The 25,907-nt window shown below is 53.0% G+C and overlaps 9 protein-coding genes across 9 annotated transcripts; 3 read left to right on the forward strand and 6 right to left on the reverse strand.

The window, feature by feature from the left end:
• Positions 1-550: 550 nt before the first annotated feature.
• MFIFM68171_03629 (uncharacterized protein) lies at positions 551-1,074 on the reverse strand (the record flags this gene model as incomplete). Its single annotated transcript, XM_071059050.1, has 3 exons — positions 551-788; positions 846-950; positions 1,049-1,074. 3 exons carry the CDS (start codon positions 1,072-1,074, stop codon positions 551-553), a joined length of 369 nt encoding a protein of 122 aa, XP_070915151.1.
• Positions 1,075-3,829: 2,755 nt separating this feature from the next.
• MFIFM68171_03630 (uncharacterized protein) lies at positions 3,830-4,747 on the reverse strand (the record flags this gene model as incomplete). The annotated part of the gene is made up of 2 exons (XM_071059051.1): positions 3,830-4,552; positions 4,634-4,747. 2 exons carry the CDS (start codon positions 4,745-4,747, stop codon positions 3,830-3,832), a joined length of 837 nt encoding a protein of 278 aa, XP_070915152.1.
• A 5,492-nt stretch (positions 4,748-10,239) lies between these two features.
• On the reverse strand, positions 10,240-10,770 carry MFIFM68171_03631 (uncharacterized protein; the record flags this gene model as incomplete). Its single annotated transcript, XM_071059052.1, has 1 exon — positions 10,240-10,770. One exon carries the CDS (start codon positions 10,768-10,770, stop codon positions 10,240-10,242), a length of 531 nt encoding a protein of 176 aa, XP_070915153.1.
• Positions 10,771-10,988: 218 nt separating this feature from the next.
• Positions 10,989-11,880, forward strand: MFIFM68171_03632 (uncharacterized protein; the record flags this gene model as incomplete). Its single annotated transcript, XM_071059053.1, has 3 exons — positions 10,989-11,236; positions 11,310-11,411; positions 11,565-11,880. The coding sequence occupies 3 exons, from the start codon at positions 10,989-10,991 to the stop codon at positions 11,878-11,880; spliced, it is 666 nt and encodes a 221-aa protein (XP_070915154.1).
• A 539-nt stretch (positions 11,881-12,419) lies between these two features.
• MFIFM68171_03633 (uncharacterized protein) lies at positions 12,420-13,773 on the reverse strand (the record flags this gene model as incomplete). Its single annotated transcript, XM_071059054.1, has 3 exons — positions 12,420-12,728; positions 12,805-13,210; positions 13,268-13,773. 3 exons carry the CDS (start codon positions 13,771-13,773, stop codon positions 12,420-12,422), a joined length of 1,221 nt encoding a protein of 406 aa, XP_070915155.1.
• A 569-nt stretch (positions 13,774-14,342) lies between these two features.
• On the reverse strand, positions 14,343-15,499 carry MFIFM68171_03634 (uncharacterized protein; the record flags this gene model as incomplete). Its single annotated transcript, XM_071059055.1, has 2 exons — positions 14,343-14,466; positions 14,547-15,499. 2 exons carry the CDS (start codon positions 15,497-15,499, stop codon positions 14,343-14,345), a joined length of 1,077 nt encoding a protein of 358 aa, XP_070915156.1.
• Positions 15,500-16,385: 886 nt separating this feature from the next.
• MFIFM68171_03635 (uncharacterized protein) lies at positions 16,386-18,157 on the forward strand (the record flags this gene model as incomplete). The annotated part of the gene is made up of 3 exons (XM_071059056.1): positions 16,386-16,704; positions 16,770-17,172; positions 17,251-18,157. 3 exons carry the CDS (start codon positions 16,386-16,388, stop codon positions 18,155-18,157), a joined length of 1,629 nt encoding a protein of 542 aa, XP_070915157.1.
• A 1,222-nt stretch (positions 18,158-19,379) lies between these two features.
• On the reverse strand, positions 19,380-20,195 carry MFIFM68171_03636 (uncharacterized protein; the record flags this gene model as incomplete). Its single annotated transcript, XM_071059057.1, has 1 exon — positions 19,380-20,195. One exon carries the CDS (start codon positions 20,193-20,195, stop codon positions 19,380-19,382), a length of 816 nt encoding a protein of 271 aa, XP_070915158.1.
• Positions 20,196-23,485: 3,290 nt separating this feature from the next.
• Positions 23,486-23,914, forward strand: MFIFM68171_03637 (uncharacterized protein; the record flags this gene model as incomplete). Its single annotated transcript, XM_071059058.1, has 1 exon — positions 23,486-23,914. The coding sequence occupies one exon, from the start codon at positions 23,486-23,488 to the stop codon at positions 23,912-23,914; it is 429 nt and encodes a 142-aa protein (XP_070915159.1).
• Positions 23,915-25,907: the final 1,993 nt, after the last annotated feature.

Below are 25,907 nucleotides of genomic sequence, written 5' to 3' on the forward strand. Positions count from 1 at the left end.
TATAGAGAGCAGGCGGCAATCGTTCTAGTGCAGGACTTGTGCTGACCAGTGATCTTTCGAATGCTCCCCTGAGCAGCCTCCTAGACTTACTTATCCTAAAAATCCCGAAACGCCATTTCCCTTCTTCTTATGAGGGCCCGGAAGGCGTTCCTATTCCTTGTGTTCATTGCAGTAGAAAGTTGGCTGTAGGTCTGCCAATCCAAACCACGCAGCCTAAGGCCGTGGCTAAGGGAAGTTTTGCCCGTTGTTATAGTGGCTGTACTGTACACAGGCTGGCCAGTAGGGCGCCCCTGGTTGCTCAACGGTCCGGATCCCCCAGGGTACCTTTTGATAACGAGAAAGGATCTATAGACGTGGCAATCCGGGTATTGCGCATCATAAGTAAACGAGCAATCCAATTTCGTGTGTCAATCTGTGGTCGAACCTATCGGACGGGAACCGAGCTGATAAAGTGGAAGGGCTCGTCCTGTTGCTCATCGAACGAAGCAAATCATGGCTGAACAAGGGATCGCGTTAGCTTTTGATCCTACCAAGTTTCCAGGGCCGTATACTAGTTACTAGCTCCGCAAGCTGCCACAGTCTCTCCATAAGACATCCCAAGACCGTCTTCCAGCAACTTGATCAATTCAGCCGGCTTCGGCTCGAGGACCTTACCAACCTGAACCCCATCTTTGAACAACAGGAACGTAGGCATCGCCTGTATATCCAGCTTGTCACTCAGATCAGACAAGAGCTCGAAGTCGATCTTGCCGATGAAGACATTCTTGTATTTCTTATCGTCCGACATCCTTCATGAACAATGGCTGTTAGCCCCTAAGTGTAATAGCATAAGTCCCTTGACTTACTCGGAAACCACAGGCGAGATGATCTTGCATGGACCACACCACGTGGCGAAGAAGTCGAGCAACACGATCTTGTTGTTCTTGACAATTTCTCTGAAAGCGTCGTCGCTAGAAGCGTAGGTAATAATTTTTGCATTAGTATTGTGAGCAAAAATATCGAAGTATCACCAATGATTATGGAACCCTGGTGAAGCCGTAATTCTCACGTTGAGACTTTTGGATGGAGGACCATCTTTGCCGACGGTAACGTACGTCTTAGTAACTCGTGAAGATGGAGTAAAATGGATAGTCTCAGTGCGTGCGACGAGATGGGGAGGAAAGTCGAGGCGTCACTCACTGGAATGAGATGGACACAGGAAATGTAGACCCGGAAATTGTTGAGTGGTATCGGTGCCGGTTTGTCTACGCCAAAGTCCACAGGACCTCGGAGATAATATGAGCGAGCAGGAAGATGTGTGGTACGTAAGAAGGGGGCAATTTTGCCCGATGCAAGAGCATACCAACAACATTGCTGTCTATTTAGGCACGGGTGGCTATTACGCTGTGCCGCCAGTACGCTCAGACTTTGCTTTGCTCCGCGACGGCCTATTGCTGGGAGTGCCTGAACCAACGGCCCATCACAACAGTGCGTCAACGTTCTAGGCTGTAGCTCAGCAGCGATCCTACCTTTCCTGTCTTGAGCTGCGGCTCATAACAATCCGGTTGTATCACTGAAGCGCAAACTGACGGAGAGCACATTAGTTGGCATGCAGAGACAGAGCTGACAGTTTAGTGGGTCGTACGACACAACCCCGGGTTATTTTCAGACTCCCCGTTCGACAGTCAACAGCGTGCGGTTGCCTCTCGTAACCTCGTTACGGGTCGTGGCGTTTGTAATTATTCCTAGATTCTGAGCAGTTACTATCTCCATAGGTACTTATTGAGGCCCATACTTCGACACTCGTATTCTACGCGATAAGATGATATTGCATAGCCTTCCCCAACGGTAACGGGTGCCTCAGGCGGGTACTTCATGGGGAACTTACTCGCAAAGTCTCTGATACCTCCTTTCTCTCTCAACCAGCCCATAGCGGCGTTAATGTTTCTGCAAGTCTTTGAACGCTGATGTCCGGGAAAGCCCTCGTCTTCGGCTCCGAGTACCTCTCATCGTGGACCCAGTTGTGGGTAATGAGCCAACATCGGCGTTGTACATTAGCGCTTGGAGCAGCATGTGGATGCGATGAGTGCGGTGCGTTCTGCGCAGCTCCGTTAGTCACGAGCGATAGTAGTAATCATAATGCGTATCCTTCCGGAGCTCGTTGAGGGAGTGGATCTGATGGAACACTTCGACTTGGACGATGTAGGCGTCACTCCCCAATCCCCGCTGTGCCCTGTGGCGCCTAGCCGCCTACCTCTGCGCAGCATCTTCGCTCTTATACATTCCCCACTCTAGCGCGCACAGTTGACAACCCACTTATCATCCTCGTGCCGGAGGGAAAGATCCACCCACCTGTGAATCCTCTCCTAACCCGATCCCTTATCCCTCAAACAAAGAAAGCCCTAACCTATCAGTCCATGATACCCCTTCCCCGCTGTCATGATTAAAGACCTAGGTGGTGATAAAGCCAGAGTAATAACTTATAGGCATCGTATTCAGTTATCAATATATGTAGTGAGAGGAAGCTTAGGTTCCCTACCCGTGAAATGTACCATTTTTCACCGCGCGACTAGGTAGGCAGACCAGACGATTAAATCCCTAGCGAACAATCAAGCCCCTCTTCGCCCTTCCTTTTCCAAGATCAAGAACAACGTCAACCCGCGGCCCATCCCCAAAGAAGTAGTAGCCTCCCTGGTCTCTGAAGAATCATCTCCCATTATCGCCGAAACAACATCCGCCATTATCGCTAAAACAACAACCTCCATTGTCGCTGAAGAAGCATCCGCCATTGTTGCTGAAGCAGCATCCGCCATTGTCGCTGAAACAGCACCCGCCGCGGGCTGAGCAGCAGCAGCCTGGTGCGTCTTCTAGCGCGGCGTTGTTGGACGAGAATGATTCGTATCCCGGCCGCGTGGATGTTAGCTGCATTGGGTTAGGCGGGAGGTACTGCTGCTGCAGCGGGGCGGAGGAGGTTGTCGACGAGGTCGAGCTGCGCGGCGGGCTGTTGTCAGCGTGAGTGTGAGTCGAAGGGACTTGCCCGAGTGAGATGGCGGCTTCGTAGGATGGTGGTGGTTGGTCGGGGATCTGAGGGGTTGAGGGTGGCGGTTTGTTGGATGCCATGTTGGGTGGCGGTGGGTTTTTTTTGGTTCAGGGTTTGGTTGTTATTGTTGGTGGTCGAGAGTGTAACGGGGATGAACATCGACGATCTACGCCTTGACATTGGTCTTGTCTTCTGGGGAGGATGATGTTGTAATAAATCAACGGTTTGCAGATACTGAGAATGGTGCTAGGGCTGAGTGGTGTGATGGCTTGGCGGCCTCCCTTGTGACGCGTCATCCGGACTCGCCCTGCCAATCCGCATACCAATCATACCACAAGTTGATAATAAAGTGCGCCATCCTTCATGGCGTCCCAGTTCGGATCATCCACTAGTGTAAATTTGGACCTCGCTTTTTTTATGACGTATTTGACATTCTGGTATATTGCCTAGCAGGAGAAGGGGATATCTGTCATTAATTATTTAGATCTTAGAGCCTAGCGCTGGCAATTCCGAATTGCTAGTAGTGCAATCATGACCAGCCAGGTACTACCATCACCTACCTTACTGAGGCCATTATGGCCCCTAGCTGGGCGTCATTATGTTACTAGTAGTAGGCAAAAGGAGTAGGTAGTGATATAATTGTCTAACCACTTGATACTAGTACGAAAATGCAGCTAGACGGCAATATAGGTACTTGAGAGAATCGAAGATCATTTACCCCTTGGCTCGAACAGACCCCTGGCCGTTGCCGAGGGGTAAGTTGCCTCCGGACGCCTGAGAGACTACCGACTCCAATCGTTGCAAGTTACCCTAATAAGCAATCGGGGTAACCTGGATCTTATCCAGATCCGCATGCACCACTTGCCAGCCATCCCTGCTCGCCCCGCCATCGGTGAAGTACGCCGAAGCCGAGGAATTCCCCCGCAGCAGCCACTGCACCCAGTGGGCGCCGATGATGCCGAACTTGCCCCCGTTGGTCTCGGTGTACGTCCCGCCGTGGCCGACGTTCAAGTTCCCCTTCCACTTGGGCACGCCCGCCGGCATGGCGGCATAGTCGCGCTCGCCGTTCTGGTACGCGATGTCGCCTGACCCGCCGAGGAAGAAGAAGACCGGCTTCCGGAAGTTCTGCGCTGCCGAATAGTTGGTCAGCAGGCCCGAGTTCCAGATGCCGACGCCTTGCACGCGCGTGTCCCAGATCTGCGCGTACGCCTCGATGCCGCCGCAGCTCCAGCCCGCCGCGAGGATGCGCGACGCGTCGACGTTGGCGAAGTTGCCGGAGCCGGCGTTCTGGGTGATGAAGTCGATGGACTGCGTCATTTGCGCGGCCGTCGTGCTGCCGCTGCCGCCCGGCGTGCCGCTCGCGATGACGAGGACGCCGTACGATGCGATCTGCGTCAGGAAGGGCGCCTGCCCTGTGGCATCCGCCGAGCAGCCGCCGTTGCCCCAGAGCATGACGGGCAGCTTGGCGTCCGACGGGATGGTCCTGGGTGCATAGAAGGTGTGGCCGCCAAAGTTGTTAAGCGTGTAGTAAGCCTGTGACGGGGAGGTGGAGAGTCAGCTGGACCCGCCCCTGCGGGTTGTTTGAAGATATTGTACTGCTTCCGAGTAACATACTGCTGGTGCAAACGGGCCAGTTCCGGAGCCTGAACCCTGGCGCTCTTCGATGGCGACGGGGCTGGCAGCTGATAGGGCCACAAAGGCAAGAGCGGTCAACGAGATTGTCTTCATCTTGGTTTTGGAGCGTGTCAGAGCTGTAGACTTGAGCGTGCGTATGCCTTTCGGAAATGCTCAGGAGATCAGTCGAATACAAGTGCCCTCATACAAGTATCCTGATACAACTGAAGTACCTTCATACACGTACCCTCATACAAGTACCGACTGTGAAAGCCGAACTCTTGGCGGTGTGCAGGGGTACGTCTAGTCGAGCTGTTTGTACATTACTTTTAGTTCTTATTTGGGCGGCTATGATGAGCCCGGATCTGCGGGTGTCCAGCCCGTTCCCCCCAGCACTCTAATCCCGGTAGTCCCGCACCCAGTCCTCCGGTAAAAGCTTATGACCCCGTCCGGGTAATATATTAAGCAATATAGGCGCAGAGAGATCCAAGGATGAACATGGTTCCATTTCCCCATGACATACGTAATCACCGAAGGAGCTATCCCTCCTCAGTCATTGTTTTCGATCGCCCCGCCTGCAACAAGGTTAGATCCAACTAGTATTCTCGTTGTAATGTACGGCTGTATTTGCTTACTGTGTCGACGGCAACGGTCATGGTGAGTGGTAATATAGAGTAGCGGCTCCAGTTTGAATAGGCGAATTAGAAGGCGGTAGGATAGAGAAGTATCTGTAGTAAAATTTTGCGCGGAATAACAAACCGAACGCTCAGGTAAAACACCTCTCCGGTTCAGTACTAAGCAGCAATACCAGTAGTAGTATCACATGGTCCAACCGTTCAAGGTCTACAGCGAGAACTCCGGTCTTACGGAACTTTGATAACACCACTTTATTTCTCCACCAATCAGGAATCTACGGGCCCATTTCCCTCCATCTTCGTTCTTCTAGACTCTACGACCCGCTATTTCACATACCTTGAGGAGGACTGCCGAGAGCCTAGTAGATGTGTCGAGGACAGCACTGCCCCTGAAGCCTTCGCACCGGATACCAGTCGGAGAACGTGCATGCCTTGCCATTCTTGTAGCCGTCACATTGTACAATTCGCTGTGGCGAGTCCGGATGCGGGCAGAAGCAGCTCCAGAGGATTTGCTGCCAGGAACACATGGCTGATTGAGCTGCTGAGATGCGCCAATGACTACGGGTTTACAAGGTACAGAATAGGGCTTTGAGGTTGATTGTATGTGGGGGTTCGCTGCAACATACCTGGTTACAATATACTTGTATTACGGAAGATGTCGGATCTAAATCTGACGGCGGGAGTTGAAGGTTCTAGGCGTGGAGCTATCAAGTAGGTATCGTGTGTTTCCGGGTCTAGTGTCTGGCATACGCAGGTTCGTTTAGCTCAGGTGGTACTTAGTTATAGGAGTATGGATAGTCTCCTGGCGAGGGAAAAGCTGGCCGTTTATATGCTTCCGCTGGAGATATCATCTTAGCTCTCACATACTTCTACAGTGTCCATATTTCCCACCCTTGAGTCCATCCAACCGGATGGAATACCAGCATCAGCGCGTGAAGCGGAAGCATGAGGGTGTCGGATTACTAGTATTGGACTCGAATGAAATAGAGGAGACTCGCGACACTGGAGATGTTCGGATTCTGGGTAATGTTTCGCCTTATCACAGAATACATAGCTTTATCCCTCTGGACTGAGTAGCTACGCGCACGTTGCCACATGCATCGCCCGCACGGATTCAAGAGAGCGGGCATATCTGTACAATAATTAGACGCCCAGCGATTGGGATCAGACCCGACCTCCGCCTCATCACTGACGCTGATACCTGCCCACAACAGGAATACAGCTGCAGTTACTGCCAGATTCCCATAGCTCTCGGAGAGGCACACGTGTCGCCATGATAATTAGTAAAAGGAAGCGATGAGATAAAGATGCAATATCATCGTTGTAAATTTCCTTTCTATTTCCTAGTATGGGGTCGATCCGCAATCCATCCCAAGCACCCGCTCACTTGTCCCGTTATTACTTTCGAACCTAAGCAAGGCCGCCATCACCTATGTGTCTCTTACCCCTCTAATCTTCGGCCCCCATATCATCGTTGGCCATTTATTAGTACCAGTCCCGTGAATGCCACTCAGTCTAGGGGCTGTCATGGAAGGGGCAGCAGAAGGACAAAATCCTCCTTCTTGATTTGTAGCGGGTGTACGTGCACGGCCTACGGTAGCGCCAACCGTCACAACACTGAAATCGCCATGGCGAGCTCTCATGGCAGCAGCCACAGAGGTAGCTAACAAGTTCCCAGGTGCACATGGCTGATGATATTCATAATACTCGACGTAGAAGCTTTAGTTCCCAAGTACCCTGAAGCTTATGTTGAATCTGATTGGGTTGATGATCAGGGTCTAGAGTCCAATCCTGTATTGGAGGTCTACGTACCCCAGTAAGTTTTATCGACTACCGAGAATTTGCGCTTGACCACACGAGACAGTGGATACTGGATTCAAATTTCGTTAAGTTCTTTGACGTTAGGTTTGTCAATGTGAGTTACTTGGGTGTGAGCAACGAAGGGGAAGGGGTTGTACTTTGCCGGCTTTTATACTTGTGGTTTTGGAATGATGATTTGGTCATTTAGGTACCTTAACCTTACTTGCTGCTCAATGTTTGCAGTGCGTTGGAAATTATCCGATCTGAGTTATTGGGGGGAAAAAAAAGGATGTCCTAGAACCAATCCCCCCCTGCTTTTCTGCTCTCTACCGCTAGATGTATCCCTGCGTATGATGCTAATGAAAAACACAAGACTACCCAGCCGTACGGCCCTCCAGCCACTGTCCAACGAACTTCTGCCCTTCTTCTCGCACATAAAATTCTCACCGCACCATAAAACGCATCGAGCACTTTGGCCGTCTCGAATATGAAACGGGCATCTTGTGCACAGGAGTGCAATTCCTGGTGCCGTATTGAACGATGTACACCCGTGCCGTGACGCTGCACATCGGCCGTATGTATATAAAACGGGGAGAACCGCATTGATATCAAGATCTTTGCCATGTACACATGGCTAACTTCTATCATAAGCCGAAGGCGATTGTTGGTCACCATTGTCTAGCGTAAGCAGAGAGTGCGTATCTCCAGGGAGGTTTCAGTTGCTATAGATAGGACCTAGTGTACTTGTAATGAACACTCAATCCAGGACTTGACCTTGGGTTTACAGATATATTCGGCCGATGCCTCCCGTGCTAATGAAGCTAAGGCCGTTGATAAGTGGGTGGAGCGGCCAGGGTCACTGGGCCGTAGCTCGTGATGTATCCCAGCGTCAACTTCCTTGTGTCAATCCTTATAAAGAAGATACAAGAAATGCATAGGAATTAACTTTAATATCAAGAATTGCGGTTCCTTCTATGTACCCAGGAATCCACCGGACACGCCACAGGCACCTACGGTAGTCGATACCACTCCAGCCCTCCAAAGCAATCGCAGCACCCGAGCACATGACATGTAAATCACGCATCATATCCGAAAGTACTAATAATTCGTAAGAGGGCATCACTGCAGTGCTTCCCGTCTCTCAGAAGTCGAAGGCCGACGTGGCAACTCCAAAACCTAAGCTATCACTATCGGTCTGCGCAAGCAACCGGAACCAGCCCAGCTTCCTTTGTCTATCCTTCTCCATCCATTTCTCTCTCGCATTACCGTAACAACACCTATCAACCAACCGTCCACCCCGCGGTTACCGCTGATCTCATTTTTTCACGTCCACGGCGTAACGCTGTTTGTGGGTGTGGCGTGAGCACGGCACACCCGGGTACTGAATGTCGTTCTTGTCGAATCTGATGCCCGAGAGCGGACATGCCCCGGACTGCTTGTATTGTTCGCACTCTATCGATCGATACTCCGCAACGCACCCACAGCTGTACTCGATATAGCCAAATAGACACATTGCGGATGGAGGCGTTGTTTCTGCAATAACTAGGTCAAGTATACTAGTTAGTTTAGGCACTGCTAATAGACACTGTGGCCTCCGACTTGTGACAGGGATAAGTAATACCAAAGATTTGGGGTAAGTGTCTCTGATAGAGTTGCAAAAGAGGAGTTGCTGGGGGTGTTGAGGATTTGCGTTGGGTACGGAGCAGGCTCTCTTGACTTCCGGTGAACGGGAGGATTGGGCTACTTTATACTCAAGCAAAAACAACTTATGGCGGGCTTGCAGACCTCAGCACAGGTCAAGCAACTAGTAATTTGTAGTCTCAACTCTTATCCGCGGCCTTCCTGCGGGTCATCGGGTTTCACCGACATGAGTCTCTGATTGCGCTCGGATGTTACCAAGCAATCTATTAACGTTGGAACGCCTTTATTAGTGTCTAACGTGGCCTTTACACCGAAGGTTACACAAGTATCAACCAGCTCAAAAGGTTCTTGTGTTCCATAGCTCGAGTGCTTGCACACGCCGCACCAGAGCTTTCTACAACATTAGGTTGCATTTTTTTCGTGTTACAAGATGGCTGGGGGTGGTGGCGGATGGCAGGAGCTAGGTTTTATTGACAACCAAGGAGTGCTATCGTGGCGTTTATAGATCTATCGAATGTAATATTTACTACTACCTTGAGCCGGTAAATGCTAGGCCATTTTCTAGTCCCGTCCGCCACGAAGACTGTATTGTACCTAGCCGGGAAGGGGCGCCCACTGACATTAACGTCACCACGTTGTCCACTTAGACTCCGAGCTCTGTGCTAACAATAGGGAAAATGATGACACCCGGTTAGTCTTAGTCAGGCACCATCATATGCCATGGTGGTATCTAGCTAAGTTGTCATCATGTTATCGGTTGCCCGCGCACAGGACAAAGATCTAGCTAGTCAGTGTGGTGTCATTCATGTCAAAGAACCCCCAGACTTCCCCCTAATTATCGGATAGTTCATATCAACGGACCTCGATTCCTCTATTTATTATTACATAGGTATTACTTCCCAGTGTGCGAAACAGCCAACCCTGTGTTCCCAGGATGATCAGGAGACAACAATGGATACTCAGGCGGTCAACCTCCAGCTCTGCCTACTAGCAATTAAATCCTGGTGACACAAAACCAACTCTTGTTTGCTTCGGAGGCTTTGCGGAATCTGGTCAGTATGTTCAGATTTTCACATATCGGCGTCGTTTCCTTCTGACGACTCGTTTTCCGGTCCTTTTCGCTGTTGTTCTTGGCTTGCTCCACCACAATCTAGCGGGGACAGAGCAAAATGCATTGCTTGCAGCAGCCTTCCCGCCGGTTCCAGCGGAATCCGGAAGTAGATGATACGGACCGGGCTGCTTGGTTATCGTTGCGAGGGCTGATCCAATCGATTGACTAAGTGAACGGAGATTAGAGCCGTGTACCGATAGAGTTTCTTCTTCGGTCCTTCCCCTTGGGAAGCTAGCAGATGAACCTTTGCGGGCGCTGTTAGCTTGCGGAATCGAGATAAGGTGGCGTCTCGGGAGTACCTCTACCCCAGTCAGTGGGGTTGGGTCTTGGTGGCACCGCGCCTGGGCGAGGGCGATGAGAACGGCGGCTATGTATGGGTCCTCGGCCTTGTTAGCCGGCTCGACCAGCTTTCGCCGCTTTCACTGCATCCGGATGACGGGTACGTTGTGCCGGCGGCCTCTGGGAATTGGGATAGAATTCTCGCGGCGCAACTGTGTGACGCCGAGGTCGAGATAGGCAAGCCCTGGTGGAACTGGGCTAGGCGCGTCAGGAGAGAAGACGCCATCGGTCGCCAGAGAAGCGACGACGCGCCCGCCGAAGCGAAACGGGATCTCAAAGACGTTGCAGCGGAGAAGATCGTGGTCCTTGATGATATGGCGGATAATCGACGACTTGGTCATGTACGCTCGCGGTAATTTGCCTGCGGCGATCAAAAGCCGTTCTGGGATCCCGGACAGCTGACACTCGTTCAGTTCAGCCTTTTTACAAGCAAAACGGCAATCGAGGAGGGCAAGGTGCTGCGACGTCCACTGCAGCGGATGGACAAACAACCGATCGCGACAGTGTTTGCGAAAAATTTCGTTGATAGATAACGACTCAGTTTCCGTGGGGCACTTTGGCTGTGCATTATAGGTCTCCTCTTCAGCCGCGTGGTTGATGGATGTCGCCATGTGGGCAGTTGCTTGTGTGTACACATGTTGGTCAATGCTTTTTTTTTTTTTTTTTTTTTTTTTTTTTGGAACCAATTGTCTCTTGCACATAGCGGGGTGTTGTGGTGCTAACAACTCTGGGCAACCTACCTCTTTCCTTTGGCCAAAACAAGCCGTAGGCATCAACGTAGGCACCCCACTTCAGTCCTCTCAACTCTGTGTCCCAACTAGCCAACGAAATGAAGGGAACTCTGAACGTCATTCGAGCTGCTAAGCCGGAGGAAGTCACTGTTCATCTCGCCGTCTGCTTCCTACAAGTCGTCCTGAACCTCTGCCTCGTGCAGCAGTCCGCGGGAACCGCGGAAGAGGTCGAGATCAGGCCAAGGATCGAACTTTTGCGTTCGATAGTGGATATTGCCGGGGGCAATTCCATCACAGCTGAAGACGATGGGGGGAATTGTCGGGTGCAGAGATCGGAAACGGAGGAGTGGGATGTGGAACACTCTTGTCTGGCCATCATCGAAGCAAAGCGAGCATTCAAGCGTTGATTATGAGGACAGAAAGGACTCCTACATTCCCGTCGTCTCCGACGAGAATCTGGCACAGTGTCTTGGCGAAGCCATTGTCACTTGGAAGGCAAACTACGACCGCCTAGGGAACGGGTAATTAAGACAAGCTTTTTTTCCCTTTCCCTTTCTTTCTTTTTTTTTTTTTTTCCTTTCTTTTGTCCACACCCCGTCTCCTTTCTCATCTTCCCCTCTCACTACTAAGTTAACGAGTAATCGACATCCCAGCTGACTCTGCTTTTCTGGTAGAATATTCCTAATCGCGGCCACGAATACATTTATCCGCTTCATCCGCTTCACTTTCGGGCGGGATTACCTTGAATATCTCGACGCCAATAACAAAGACACTCAACAGGCTCTCGTTGACGACCCCGAGAAATATGTGTGTGTCTACATGCAGACTACTAAATGGCTGAACCTGCAGTCGAGCGAAGGAAGGCGGATCGCTCTTTGCCATGTTCTAGCATTAGTGGCATGGCATGGCACTCAAGGTGGGGATACCGCTAGTGCAATTGACGGTGGTAGTTATCAGGTCAGCGATGATGAGATGGATGTTGGGGAGTAAGGGCAGAAGAAGAATCGAAAAGAAAGGGAAACCGGAAAATTAAAGAGGGAAAGTGAGAACGGAAAAGGAAAAAGAAAAGAACTCTACATATCGAGATGTGGTACTGTGGAAAGTATCACATACGCTTTGGCACCTTTCTTTGTCTTAAGCTACCCTCGGCTTTTTTTTAGTGGCAGCGAGCACTTCAGGCCCCCTACGCCAATAGAGACACTTCTCAGGTCTTTTTAAGCTTCTAATAATAGGCAACAATAAGTGATAAGTTTGATTTGACCTCACTATTAAGTAAAAGAAGACGCTTATTTCCAACGCAATACCCAGGAGTTGACAGGACCCTGTGATGCTCCGTCTCTGTGATGACAGAGATGTCGAATGTATCTACTAAACACTGCTGTTATCCAGATAAAGACGTTATGGCGACCGGGAGAGTCGTCTCCGCCTGCTGCGTCCGAGTCGCTAGGCTCGTTCCTGTTCATCATATCTACCCGTTTCCTTCTGTTCCGTCCCTCGTGGCAGGGACTGCTTCCCGTGTGGCTAGAATGTCATTCTTCGCACCAGAACTCATACTCCTTAGGCACGGGTATTGAGTCGCCGTGTGGGGCTTCGCTACACAACTGCTCCTGTAGCTGCCTTGGTGCCTGTGCTAGATTAGGAAAATCTAGCACGTAGCGTAATCCACCCACCAGCCTTTCTGGATCGTCACTCGGAATCTCGTAATAGGTAACCTGGATCGGGTGGGCGGGGGAAAACCGAGACGGGTAGTTGAACTTGTCGAGAAATGAAACGGGAATGCAAGCCGTGTAGTAATAGAGGACCGTGGACGCTCCACCGGAGAGGGCAAGCAGCCGAGGCTAAGGCACGGATTAGACGCTAGAAGAGAGAAAACAAGGAATTTTTTTTTTTTTTTTTTTTTTTTTTTTGGCTCACCTGAAAGGAGTCCTCCTTTTCGGGGAGTGTACCGTTGTCTGTCTCTTCCCCCGGTACTCTTCGGCTCGCAGGCCGGCTCCGGAGGAGGCGCTCGCAGTGCTGCTCCTGGGCCATTGCGATCAAGACGGCCATGATATATGGGTCCTCGGCCTTGTTTGTAGGCTCAAGTGCGAGTAACCTTTTCCTGGCGAGGACTCCAAGTGGGGAGTCCTCACCGACCTTGTCCAAATGTCTCTTTTTGACGTTTCTGACGTGGTGATGGCAGTGGCTCCAGCGTTTGTCCTTAACTGTGGCGAGGCTGACAACACCAAGGAATGCGCTTGTTGAGGCATAAGAATAAATAGAAATATCCGGCATGAAAGCAACAACACGTCCACCGAAGCGGAAAGGTGTACCCGCGTCCCATCTACAAGAGAACCAAGATTAGCACGGTCTAGGGCGGGCATGGGTAACGTGGACTGACAGTGAACGGGAGATGCTGAAAGGCGCAAGGAGGTCAATGAGAACGGACTCGCAGAGCCACTCCAGGCCCGGCGTCCCAATCTTTTTAGCTGCACGAATAGACCTCGAATAGCGCTTTTTGCTTCTTGGCTGCTGCATGGTTGGAGAGGATCCAGACGAGTGCTGAGTGGCGTCTGGCTCGCGCGGCCTCCATTGCAATTTTGTCAGGACAAAGTGGCACTGCAACAGCCGCAGATGACTCTCTTTCCAGAGAATTGGCGCGATGTAGAGGCGTGTACGACAGTGCTCGCGGAGGATATGATTGACGGAGTTCGGCTCGGGTCGTGCGACGGCAAGACTATGAGTGCTCGGAGTTGCACGCAAGATGCAGCGACGCTTGGTCGGGGATTCTGGGTTCACATCCTCGGCCTGCCGCTTTATCGCCTTGCACGGCAACACCATTTCGGCGGAACAGGTTCCCGCTTGCTGGCCCTCATTTAGTGACGGCTGCGGTGAAGATGCAGTCATCGCGATGGCATTTAATTGATGAAGTGGATGTGATGTCTGAAGGTGTGGGTGATTTGGAAGGAAAAGCCGGGGGCGCTGCGGCCTAGGAGCGGGATAACCTAACTGTGGCTTTCGAGTGCTAATTGCTGTGCATCTCTCAAATTCACATGGTGCCTTTCGCTTTTTCCTTTTGCTCAACCACGCGACACGAACCAACTTACAGACTAGTTTTGTGGCGCGCAATGCCTGGCCAATCGAATGAGGCCGCGTTCAAGGTTAGCGAGGCTGGGCTGAAAAAGTGAGCGAACCAATGCGTCAGTTTCATCACGTGACACGCCCTAGCAGGTTGGTTTAATAACCTCTGAACAGTACTTTACAAGTGTGATGCGGTGACTCAGCTGAGTGCTCACGCCGGAACCGTTGATGACCAAATTGAGTCCATTGTCCTCGTTTCCACTCACATGTTACCAAATGATTACATTGCCTGCCGGCCACCAGAATCCAAAAAAAAAAAAAAAAAAAAAAAAAAAAAAGGAAGGCTACTTAATCAAGGAAATGATCAGTCAAGTAATTATGGCAATGGTTAGGCCTCATTTCGTCTTCAAACCTCCCAGTATCTCCCTCACCCCAGCGAACTCCAGCTCGGCCATGGTCTCTTCAAATAACGTTTCTATGAGCTCAGGCCCCTCAGGCTCATAAATAATGTAAACAAATCTACTCTTATTGTTAGCGGAGCCAACCAACGACTGCTGAAGGAAAGGGGAAAAAAAAAAAAAAGAAGGGGTGTAACCTACGGCCGGAGCTCCCAATCCATCACAAAACACCCATGCGATTCTTTTCCCTTAACGACCGCCGCATCCACATATGTCCACGCGCCATCCTCCAACGATCGCGCGGTAAGCCCCTTCCACACGGACAGAACGGCGCTCACAAGCCCCTTCGCATCCCGGTGTAGGTCGGTCCCCTTGCAGAATCCCGGGTCCACGAGATTCACCACCAGCTCGTCGGCCGACGGCAAGTACTCAAACAACTTGACGAAAAACATCATCCCCAACACCTTTGATGCAAAATACCGCTCCATCGCATCCCAGGGCTGCACCGCCGGGTCGTCGAACGAGGCCAGAAACGGCCTCTTGGCGCGGTTGGGCATCTTCGCTATGTAGGCGCCGCCCGAGTTGACAATCGACAACCTCCCGGGCTTCTCGCCGGCACGGTCCCTCATGACGGGCAGTAACAGCATGGCCAGCAAGAAGGTCGACAGGTAGTTCACCTGGACGACCTCGCAGTGGCCCGTCTTGGCGTTCCTGGCGAAGTCGGTCCGGGTCATGCCGGCGTTCAGGATGGCGATGTCCAGCCTCTTCTTCCCGTCGGCGCGCGTGTTCGAGAACTCGGCCTCCGCCCGCCGCGCAAACCCCCGCACCGAGTCGTAGTCGCCCATCTCCAGCTCCCACACGTCCACCGCCGCCCGCGGGTACGCGGCCCGCAGCTCCTGCGCGACGCGCTTCCCCTTGTCCGGCGACCGCACGGCGAGGATGAGGCGCGAGAGGTCGAGAGAGAGCAGGTGCCGCGCCGCGAGGTAGCCCAGGCCGGTGTTGCCGCCCGTGATGAGGGCGGTCTTGCCGGCCAGCGAGGTGGAGGGTGTGAGGGACAGCCGCTGGATCTTGGTGAAGAATTGGGAGTGGATGAAGATGCGGGTAGCGGATTTTGTGGGGCGGAGGGTGAGGGAGTGGGGCTGGGTTGGAGGCATGGTCGAGACTCTTCAGATGAAGCTGGTTGGGACGGTGGGGGGTGATGGGGTCTGGCGGTATGCTGATGGCGATCTTGAATTGATAAAAGTAGCGGGAAACGATTCAAGAATCTGCGGCGTCTTTATATACTCGCGCGCAGGCTACGTCACCGTGTTCGATTGTAGGGCCGTCAGGGAATTATCAATGTCCCGGGAGATCGTCTCACCGATAATGGCCAGGTCACTGGGTCGGGTATTCGTACGCGTGGGCGGAATGGACTGACCAGCATGCCGAACGAAAGCGCCATCGGAGAATGAGGCGCGATTGTTGCCTGCTTTAGGTTGGAGGTCAGTTCTTGGCTAGGCGGCGTGGGTTCCGATTAGACAAATTGAGAGGTGCATTTTGCATACCACTCCCGAAATATGTTCCGACGTGATCAATCAAGTGGCCAGCAGTATTCCGAGCACGGCTCTGCATTGGGTAAGCAGTCGTTGCTTGGCGGCATGGGAAGTGATCCACATAAATACGGCTGCTTGTGTCACCCAAGCTGACAGGGGATGGCTCCATGTTTCCTGGACAGGCAAGCAATCGTGGCTTGGCATGGGTAGAGTGAGCATCCATTTGACAGGGATTGCAGTGGCGAGGGCGGGACTTTCCAGCCTTGCCCCAACTTCCCAAGCCATACGCGTCTGCGTAATCCATTTGTTTTTTCGCTTTCCGGCGTGCCACTCTCCGATTCTGACAACAAGCAACAAGGTATGGTCTAAGCCTCTCAGCCGTTAGGTCGGGTTTGCGATATTTACGGCGACGGTACCTGAGAGGATTAGGCATCGACCGGAGACCGTAGGCCGGCGCTTCCAGCTCCCCGGATTCCATCTTGAGGCACCACATTTGGGGCAGTAAAAAATGGGAAGAACAGAGGCGCACACCAAGACCGCAGAAGCCCAAGACGGCCTGTTTATCATTCTCACTACCTCTGAAGCCAAGCTCGATCCGGCAACCAGGAAGCAGGTCCGCAGCCATGTCATGCGCGGCAAGAACCGCAAGCCACACATCCTGCGTGACAAGGTCACTTTCGGGTCATGGATTAACGGCCGCCAATGCCTCGAACCGGGCCCACAGATGGCTGCTCTTCAGGACATTCCCCGAAGGGTCGGGAACGACATGAGCCATATCTCGTTCGCCGAACGGATGAAACCTTACATGCAAGATCTAGCCTTCAAATGTTTGTCCCCGCCGCTATCCCAGGCCCTTCGAGTCTATCGTGATGACTAACCCAGCGGCACACAGGGTTCACCATCCTCAAGAACGCGATGTACCCTATCGAAGCTTGTGTCCAGCCCACCAACGGCCAGTGGCTCGAGTACCTTGCTTACGACCGTGCCTACCTCCACTCGGTCCTATTCGCGACACAAGCCTTCTTCGACTATTCCCGCGAGGCCCGCTTTAGCGATCTCACCATGCGCCATCTCACTAGCACGCTCAACATCCTGCGCCAGCGCCTCCTCAGCAAAGACCTCGCGACTTCCGACTCTACTATCTCCACTGTACTCACCCTCGCGCTAATGGCTGACATCCTCGGAGACACCGACGCAGCAAGGCAGCATATCCATGGCATGTACCAAATGGTCAGCCTTCGCGGGGGGATCCGTAGCCTGCATTATAACAGCGAGCTGCAGTCCAAAGTCCTACGGTACATCCCTCCCTCCTCGTTTCTAGTCTCCTCACTACAGCCAGCAAACGTTTTCCACTAACACCTCCCCCGCCCCAGAGGCGATCTCGGCGTAGCACTAAGCACCGGCTGCCAACCGCTCTTCTTTACCTCCGGCTTCTCCTGGGAGCCCTACCTCACTCCCCGCGGCGCCACCAATAGTAGTAGTTGTAGTATACCACCACCTCACCATCACCACCATCGCCACCACAACAACGACAGCAACAACAACAACAGCAGCAGCAGCAGCAGCAACAACAACACCCCATTCTCAGCCCTGACCTCAGACCCGCGCCTCCTCAACACAGCCACCGACCTCCAGCAATTTGCCGTCTCCGCCAACCTTGCTTTCCAAACAGGCCTGAAGATGCCCGCCGGCGCCTTCCACGAAATCCTGGTGTCCGTGCAGTACCGCCTGCTGGCGTTGCAGCACGAGCACAACCAGACCTCACCACCATCCTCATCGTCATCATCGTCATCATCTTCATCGTCGTCGTCGTCGGCATCGTTGTCGTCGTTGCCGCGGTCCGAACATGAATCCATGGAGGAGCAGGCAAAACCAAAGAAAACGCAAGCGGACACGCTCCTATGCCTTGGCATGCTCGCCTTTACGACCACAACATTCCTGCAGATCAAAGAGTTGCCCATGCGGTATCCGGATCTGGCGGGACGGATGAGGCACGTTGTGAAGGGTATGCTGGACCAGAGGAAGGAGGAATCGGGGGCGGAGATGAGGAGGTTAGAGCTGTGGTGGCTGTTCGTGGCTAGGATTTCGTTGCTGGACGACCCGGAGGATGAGCAGATGCTTGTGCGTGCTGCAAAGGAAGCGCTGAAGGCGTTAGGGCTGCTGGGAACGGGGCCAGGGGCTAGGTGGGGGGACGTGAGGGATGTGTTGAAAGGATATATGTGGATTGATTGGGTACATTCCGCAAGAGGGATGGCCTTTTATGAGAAGGTGATGGGGTGATGAACGATTCACCAAGATGATAGCTGATTGGCTTGAATTGGATAAGCAAATTGGCGATTTCCGTCAACATCAAAACTCACGCTATTTGGGACGTTCCTAGTTGTGTTCGGGTCGCTAATACCGCTGGATCTAGTGCTGCGATTAAGGACCCAGAAGACAAGGATGACTCCAACCCAACAAACCTTTGACTCCTCTGCATTCCACTCAATGCAACTTCGCGCGGTCGCCCGGCTCCCTCCTCCCTTGTCCACTCATCCTCACAATCCGTCCACCTAAACACCATATCCCTCGCCCATCGCGCAACCCCATCGTGGACGGTATCACCCTGCGCATGCCGAATCAGCATCAACACCAACTCCACCAGCAGATACTCCTCCAGCCCCAATATCCGATCCCCAGCCCCCATCTCTAACTAGGCCTCGGCCAACCGAACTGCTACCCGCAAACAATCCACCACCGCCACTTCTTCTAACAACTTACCCTCCGGCCCCTCATACCGCACGTGATAAGGCAACCTCCCCCGCGCGAGCAAGCTAACCAATCCCTTTATATCCTCCACTAACCCTGCCATCACTTCCTCTGCCGTCCCCATCCGCGGCCCCAAAACCACATCATCCCCTTTCTCCCGCTATTCCTTCCAGAAGGGGAAGAAGAAGAAGAAGAAGAAGAAGAAGAAAACGCAAAAGACAAATCCAGCCTCGGCAAACGCAACATCCCCATGCGGGGCGCAACCGTATCCGGCCGGCTCCTCGGCACGCGCTTCGGACCAACCCCCCCCCCCCCCCCAAAAAAAAAAAAAAAATCCAAGGCAGGGGACAGCCGTAACGCGTCAACGGCGTCAACGGCGTCAACGACGCGGCCGAGCACCGGCGGGGTCCGCTCCTTCCAGGCCGCACGACACGCCGCCCCGTCCAGAACGGCGGCGGTGTGGTCGGGGAGCGCGTTGAGAGGCGCGACGAGCGACAGCAGCGCCGCCTTTTTGTCCAGCGCGCGGATGAGGGCACCTGCGAGGTAGGCGAAGAGCGACTGCGCGGCGGCCTGGATCGTTTCCGGGGCCGGGCTTGTTCCTGGGGTGGTTGAGGAAGAGGGCGAGCGCCGCGGCGGCGCCGAGGCCGAGAGCGGTGGTCGGGCTGTTCCCCCCAGAGGTAGAGCCAGTGTTTTCCCGCGTTGGAACTGGCTAGGGTCGGGGTGTTGCGGATCGTAGCGGTGACAGCAGCGATAGTTAGTGGGGGGAGAGATGCCTGCCATGATTGGCGGCCCTGATCGTGCGGAGTGTCTCGGCGGTTAGGTCTCTGGGTCTGTATGGCACGAGGTCGTTGATCATGCAGATGTTGACGGGGACTGCAGATATTTCGCCACCTTCGGGAAAGGTGAAGCCGTTGTGCGTCAAGAAGAGAGCCATCCGCCTTCTGTTGTTCTTCACGAACAGCTCAAAAATTCGCGCCATTAGCGAACTTGATCGCCTGTCCTTCCACTTCGGAAGCGACAGCTGGTGCTTCGTGGCCAGCCCAAGAAGCTGTATCATTCGTCGATCCGCGGTGGCCATTTCGCCTACTTCTGGCAGGTTGTTGGGCTTCTTGTCCGCCTCAGCTTGCCTCCACGCCTCCTCTGTCATTGGGTGCCGCTCGTGCATGGATACAGGGATCGGAGCAGCCTGCATCTCTAATATATTGGCAATGAAATCGGTGAGCTTGTTGTCTTTCGTGCTCGTAATAGCATCTGTCAGAGCAGAAACAGTGGCGGCTCGGATGTCAATATGGCTGGCTTTCTCGAATATCGAGCCCAAAATGCCGGCAGCGGTTTGCTGGTCGACGAACTTGCAACCACCAAGGACATTCGACAGCATCTTGACCGTGGTGACCTTGATGGTGGTCCCTTTCTGCAGTCGCTCGATAATGGCTCGCACCATATCCCCCAGAAACTGGTTCACGTTGCCGTGAGACACCACCGACAAGAAGCCGGGATGGAAGAGATGACGGTGCCAAGAGCTGTCTTCTGTCCTCTCCAAGACGAAGTCACGTATGAGATCGCATGCCATGGATGGTCTGTCGTTTTGAGCCAGCAAGCCCACGAGATCCATGGCAAGCCAGATTGGGCGTCCCTCCCCATCATTTTTTAGACATTGATTTTGACAGTACCGAGGACGCCAGGGCGAACAGGAGATCAACAGGTACCGCTCTGCAGAGCCTCTTTAGAAGCTGCGTAGAGTAGTATGACATCCCGGCCAGAATTTCGAAAACTCGTCGGCAAGGTACAAGCCTGGGAAGCGAACATCTTCGGGCGCTGACAATGGATGTATCATCAGCGAGCTGTCGGATCCGTGTTGGGAATTGATAACCAAGATTGCCGCTGCAATGAGAGCATCTCTTGTAGAACCAGTTAGCGGTTCCGCAAACAAAGTCGGCTGCCAGGGCGATTGAGTTGACCCTCAGCCAGCGCCTTGACCGAGATCTCGTCCGCGTTGGCCTTACTCGCAGGGAGCATATAATAAAGACAAGTCCGCACGAGGGTTGTGACGGGCCGTACTTCCCGTGCCTCCGACTGAGAATCCGTATATGGATTCGGGTTCCACTCAGTAGGCTGCCTGGAATCACCAATGTCCGGGAAAGAAGTGCTCGGCGGGTTTTGTACTTCTGGCTCGCTCTTGGTACCAGAGTTCGTCACGGAGCCGAGCAAAATTATCTAGGAATCTCCACACATGGTCTCTGATGGTCTCTCTCGACTGGATGTCGCACCGATGGACTTCCGTTTGCATATTAGGGCGTAGCACGCCCGGATGGGCTTGGAGTACCAATGTCTCTATTCGGATCAGCATTTGTAGGGTTGGGCCCTAAACAAGATCATGTATTTTCTTGTCAGAGAGGCCAATTCTATCTTGAAAAGCGTTAACGAAGCGCAGACGCCTATTGACAACATGAGAGGCCAGGAGCGCGGCGTGCCAAACGTTGTTAGCAGACCGGCGTTTGGGTTCACGCGACTTCCCTTACCTTTTCAACACGTCTGACGATAGTCTCGTTCGCAGTTTCGATATCGGCCTTGACTGCGGCGGCATCCCGAACCGGGGTACCGAAAGCCGGTGCGATACCGGATAGAAAGTTGACAGCTTCTGACACGGGTGCCGATATCTCATTGCGGATTTCGCGAGCCACCTCCCGGTTATTTTCAAAGCGCCGACTCCAATACGGTTGAGTAAAGGCTAAGAGAACCGCACGCGATGCCTAAGTAGAGGGCCGATATAGCCCAGAAGGATCGACCAGACGCATCACAACTCTGAGCAGACTTTGCCATCCGCTCCTTGACCTCGGTCTCGATGTCAGCTGACGAGGCTGGGTCCCGCCCCAAAGCACGAAGGAGGAATGATCGCAGTGTCAAGACATCAACGTCGCTGCATTGTAGCTCCGCAACCTGCGTCACGATAATCAGGCGTATCTTCGTTTAGGGAGTTTGACGAACCCTTTGCCAGGCATTGCTTCGACGAGCAGGTCAAGGAGACGCAGAGCTTTGTTGTGAGGAATCATGTGAATAGCTCGCTTGGGACGTTTTGCTTTAATGTCTGCAGTTGAGCCTTGTCTGTTTCGTCTGGAGACGCGATATCAAACCCGTACTGGCTCTGATGTTGAAACAACCAGCAGAGTAGGTCGAACCTATCTCGAAACTTAGCTCCAGCTAAGCCACTAGGGAAAGTCCCTGGTAGGGAGGGGCTGTGCTCTCAGCAGGCATTTCAGAAACGACCCGCAGATGGTCCCTGCGTTTGTGCGTTGTCCTCCCGTGACAGTGGGCGTCGATCAGTTCACCGAGACCGAGGCAAGAGGCCGGGAGCAGTGGTGGGAACGTGAGAACCCTGCTTGAAGCTATTGGCCACACTTGAGTCATTTCTCGAAAGCCGCCAGTATCATACCCCACACTCGCTCCCGTATCTTGTCCGATGTTCCCCGGCGACTTATGTGTTTAGCGAGAGGAAGGGCAAGCGCAGTTACGAATTGGCCGGGGTCGATTTCCAAGCCGTCAGGATCATGGCTTGCGAGCTAGGACGCGCTCTGCGAAACTCTTGTCTTGACGAAAAAAAGGAGCGGGACCATCGAGTCGCAGAATGCGGTCCTTGCGCGGGAGAGAAGCACGCATTTCTTGCTCCCGAAACACTTCTGCATGAGCAAGGTAGAGGCGCGTCTTGATGCACCGCGGCCAGCCTCCCTTGGCGGCCCATTCCGTTCGAACCTGGGCGGTGCATGCTTTGACAAGGTGCATGTGCAGCGGTCCCGCATCACGCTTAACGCCGGACTTGAGTTCGGGACCAGGCGGGGAGAGCAAGGTGAGCAGGTGCGACGTCAGGGACGCGGCGTCGCCGGTCTTTGATTGTCTCCTTTAGATGCTCGGCTACCTGGGCGTGCGTGCCAGTGCGGAGACGCTCATTGAGAGAAGAGCTAGCCATTGTTTCGAGCGACTGCTTTGGTTCGGGCGGTTTTCTGAGCAAGCGTTGCTGGGGATATTTTGCAGCCCTCAATTAGCAGTACAGCGCTTCTGACAATAACATCCTCTGGGAACAACCAATACTGCGGCGCCCCCTATTGCCACAGAGCTGACAACGAGCTCAGTGCTGCAAACGACCCTCCCTGCCTCGACCTTGGCCCAACTCAACAATCCCTCTCATTGGCCCGATTCCTATCTAAGAAAGAAGCAGAAGACGACAGAACGACAGCACTGTTAAATATAACAAGAGCAGGGGCCCGCGACGTCGAGTGAACCGAGACAGCCGCCGACTCCCCAGCCTTGGCACAGCACCCGGGTTCAGACTCCATGCATGAGCCCTAGCCTATAAGCCTCTACTTACCAACTCTTCTTGAACATTGAACAGAGCGAAGCTCAAATAAAAGGAATAAGGAACAGAACACATAGCTTATCCGTATGCATAGTATAACCTTGAGGAACTTGAAGACTCCTCAAGTCAGGGTGCACTCCAATTCGGGAGAACTTTCAAGCCAAATACGGAGCAAAGCGATCGAGGGTCACTTCCAAGGACGAGTCTCTCAGGTTGGATGATGTTGCAGGAGGTGACTCCAGGTTCAGATCAGTAATCGCTCAGTGGACATGTGCCAAGCATCGCCAAGCCTGCATATCTGGAACCTGATAGGCTTGCTGCCTGAAACTGCCTGAAGCTGCCTGGCGGATGACACGCAAGAGGAAAGGTAAGATGGGGAATTGTCTTGCCGCGATGGGAGCTCTCGCGGGTTATAAAGATGAGAAGAGGAACCTCTTCGTCGTCATCATCATCCTCGTCCACCAGCTACTATCTGCGCAACAGAATAAGCCACTATCAAATCTTCTTTCATTATGCCCAAATTCGCCATGCTCGTCCGCGCCACTGCGGACGCGGAGTCAGGGGAGCTCCCCCATGACATGACCAAGCTTCTCGAGGATATGCTAGCCTACAATGCATCGCTCATTGATGCCGGAGCCCTCATCCACGCTGATGGGTTCCTCCCTTCGTCCAAGGGCGCCCGTGTACAGTTCTCGTCGACGGCTGCACCCACCGTCACGTACGGCCCCTTTGACGCCCCATCCCTCGTATCGGGCTATTGGATTATCAATACGGCCAATCTCGACGAGGCCATTTCATGGGCCAAGAAGGTGCCCTTCAAAACGGATGATGCGGTCGTGGAGGTGAGGCAGATTGCGGGAGCGGATGATTTTGGAGATAAGATGACGGATGAGCTGAAGGCGAAGGAGGCAACCATGAAGGAGAAGCTCGGAGAAAAGTAGATCTTGCTCAGGAGATAACAGCTTGCAACCGTTCGACACACTCCCATATCGAATTGATCAAGTACCTTGCCTCATCCTGTGCGTCGTTGCGTCATCAACCCTGCACTGGCTTCAATTCACACAAAAGTGAAACGAAAACTCTCTGTGGGCTGCACCTCCGGTCAGGGAAAGAGCGGCAGACATCTTGACAGCAGCGTGCCCTCTTCCAAAATCTCCACTTCTAACGTTTCACAAACCTCCTGAAGCCATTATTCTCCCTCAGCTGGCAGTCTGCGTCGAAAAGGTTGCTCGAAAACCGGGAACCATCCAAAGTCTGTCTCAATCCGCATACTTCACTGCCCCGCAGGACGGAAACCGCTACAGACTACTAGCCCTCTCCCCGCGAAGACCGAGACTGTCCGTTGAGCCCTGTTGGTCGAGCTTCCTCACTAGACGAATGTTCATTGTCGAATCAACATACTTTGCATGGCTTGCGGTTCCCGTACCGGAACGATCGGCTGGTTGTCAAAACCAGTCAAGCAAGCGGATTCCCAGTTCGCCAGATGGCCCCACACCTCCGGCTCGACGCATCGACGAGCAACACCCCGGTCCAGTGCGTCCCTCATCACGGCAGAGGTCTGCCGAACACAACGGAAAGGCGTAGACATTCAACAGGTGGAGATTAAGAGTCGCATATACAAATGCAGGGCGATGAATGGAATTGGAAGAGGATAATGTAGGGTGTTGTAATAAATTGACTAAGGGTGACTGCTGCTATGGCAAGCGATGCTCCATTGCTAAGCAAGAAACCCAAGTTCAGTACGTAGCATGTTCCGGTGGTGTTATTAGATGGGGCTCTTAAAAGACAATATATTACTGTGAATTCCCGTTCCATGTACAATTTGCGTCAGGGTTCCAGTAATTTAACAAAGAAAAGGGAAGCTGTTTAAAAACTGGTTCATGTCATCCAAAATCTCATGAAGCCATATCAACCAACCCTAGTTGCATAACAAGCCTTTCAAGAGCCTTGTTTTGTTCGGGTTCCCCATCCGGATTTAATATCCCCTCCAAGACTTTGTCGACTGGGATGATAGCGCCCTCTCCTTTTTCGCCCCAGATATGATTGAGTGCAAGTTTCATACCTCTTGGTGTTCGAAGAAGATGTAAGATGTAATGCAGACAGGTAACGCCGCTCAAGGGGGCCGTTCCCATCATCGTGCACACGGCGTTTCAAACTCTTATCAAGCGCGGGCGTCACCAGCGGCTTAATGATGGGCGAGCCGACATCACCCTTAAGCGCCTTGCGCCGTCTGGGGAGATGCCGTGTGTCCTCCATGCCATCTTCCGCATCTTCTTCATCTTCTTCATCTTCTTCATCTTCTTCATCCTCATCATCCTCATCAAGGGCACCTTGCCTTCTCTTTTTAGCGGCACCTTCTCCCTTTTCCCAGTGCACATCCGCATCCCCTTGCGCCTGTATAGTCTTACCATTTCTCTCGCCTGGCACCTCTCGAGCGGCAGTCTTGATCCATCACTCAGCCGCATGGAAAAGAAGGCTGACCAGGCCCGCGCCCAATCCGCAAGCTACCCACAACGGGTCCACACCTTCTCCGGGAGCGCCATTCTCATCCCCAGTGACCAAAGTCGGGAACCGCCCTGGAAATATGAAGGGCTCGGGTTCCCAGGCAGCAATAGCTCTAGAGGCTTAATCGGGGCTCACGATAGTGATGACTTCCTGGTGTGCCCTTGACCTCGAGTCCCATGCTTGCAGCAATATGCACCCGTTTCGGTGACATGTGTCAAGCATCTGTGCATACCTCTCAGTCTCCGACATTACATGCAAGGCTCATTGATGTTGTTCAACGCACTCACTGGTTCCAACCGTTTCTCCGACACGCCCTGCTTCATCAACTTCACCAAGACGGATATTTTTGAGCGGAAACTCAAGGATGGACCCAGGCCCCTGTTATACTATCACCCGGCATTTACGAGCAGCCCACAAGACATGAACGCT

The sequence above is a fragment of the Madurella fahalii genome (genome assembly GCF_045866475.1).
Source record: "Madurella fahalii IFM 68171 DNA, scaffold_2, whole genome shotgun sequence".
In the NCBI taxonomy this organism is placed as follows: domain Eukaryota; kingdom Fungi; phylum Ascomycota; class Sordariomycetes; order Sordariales; genus Madurella; species Madurella fahalii.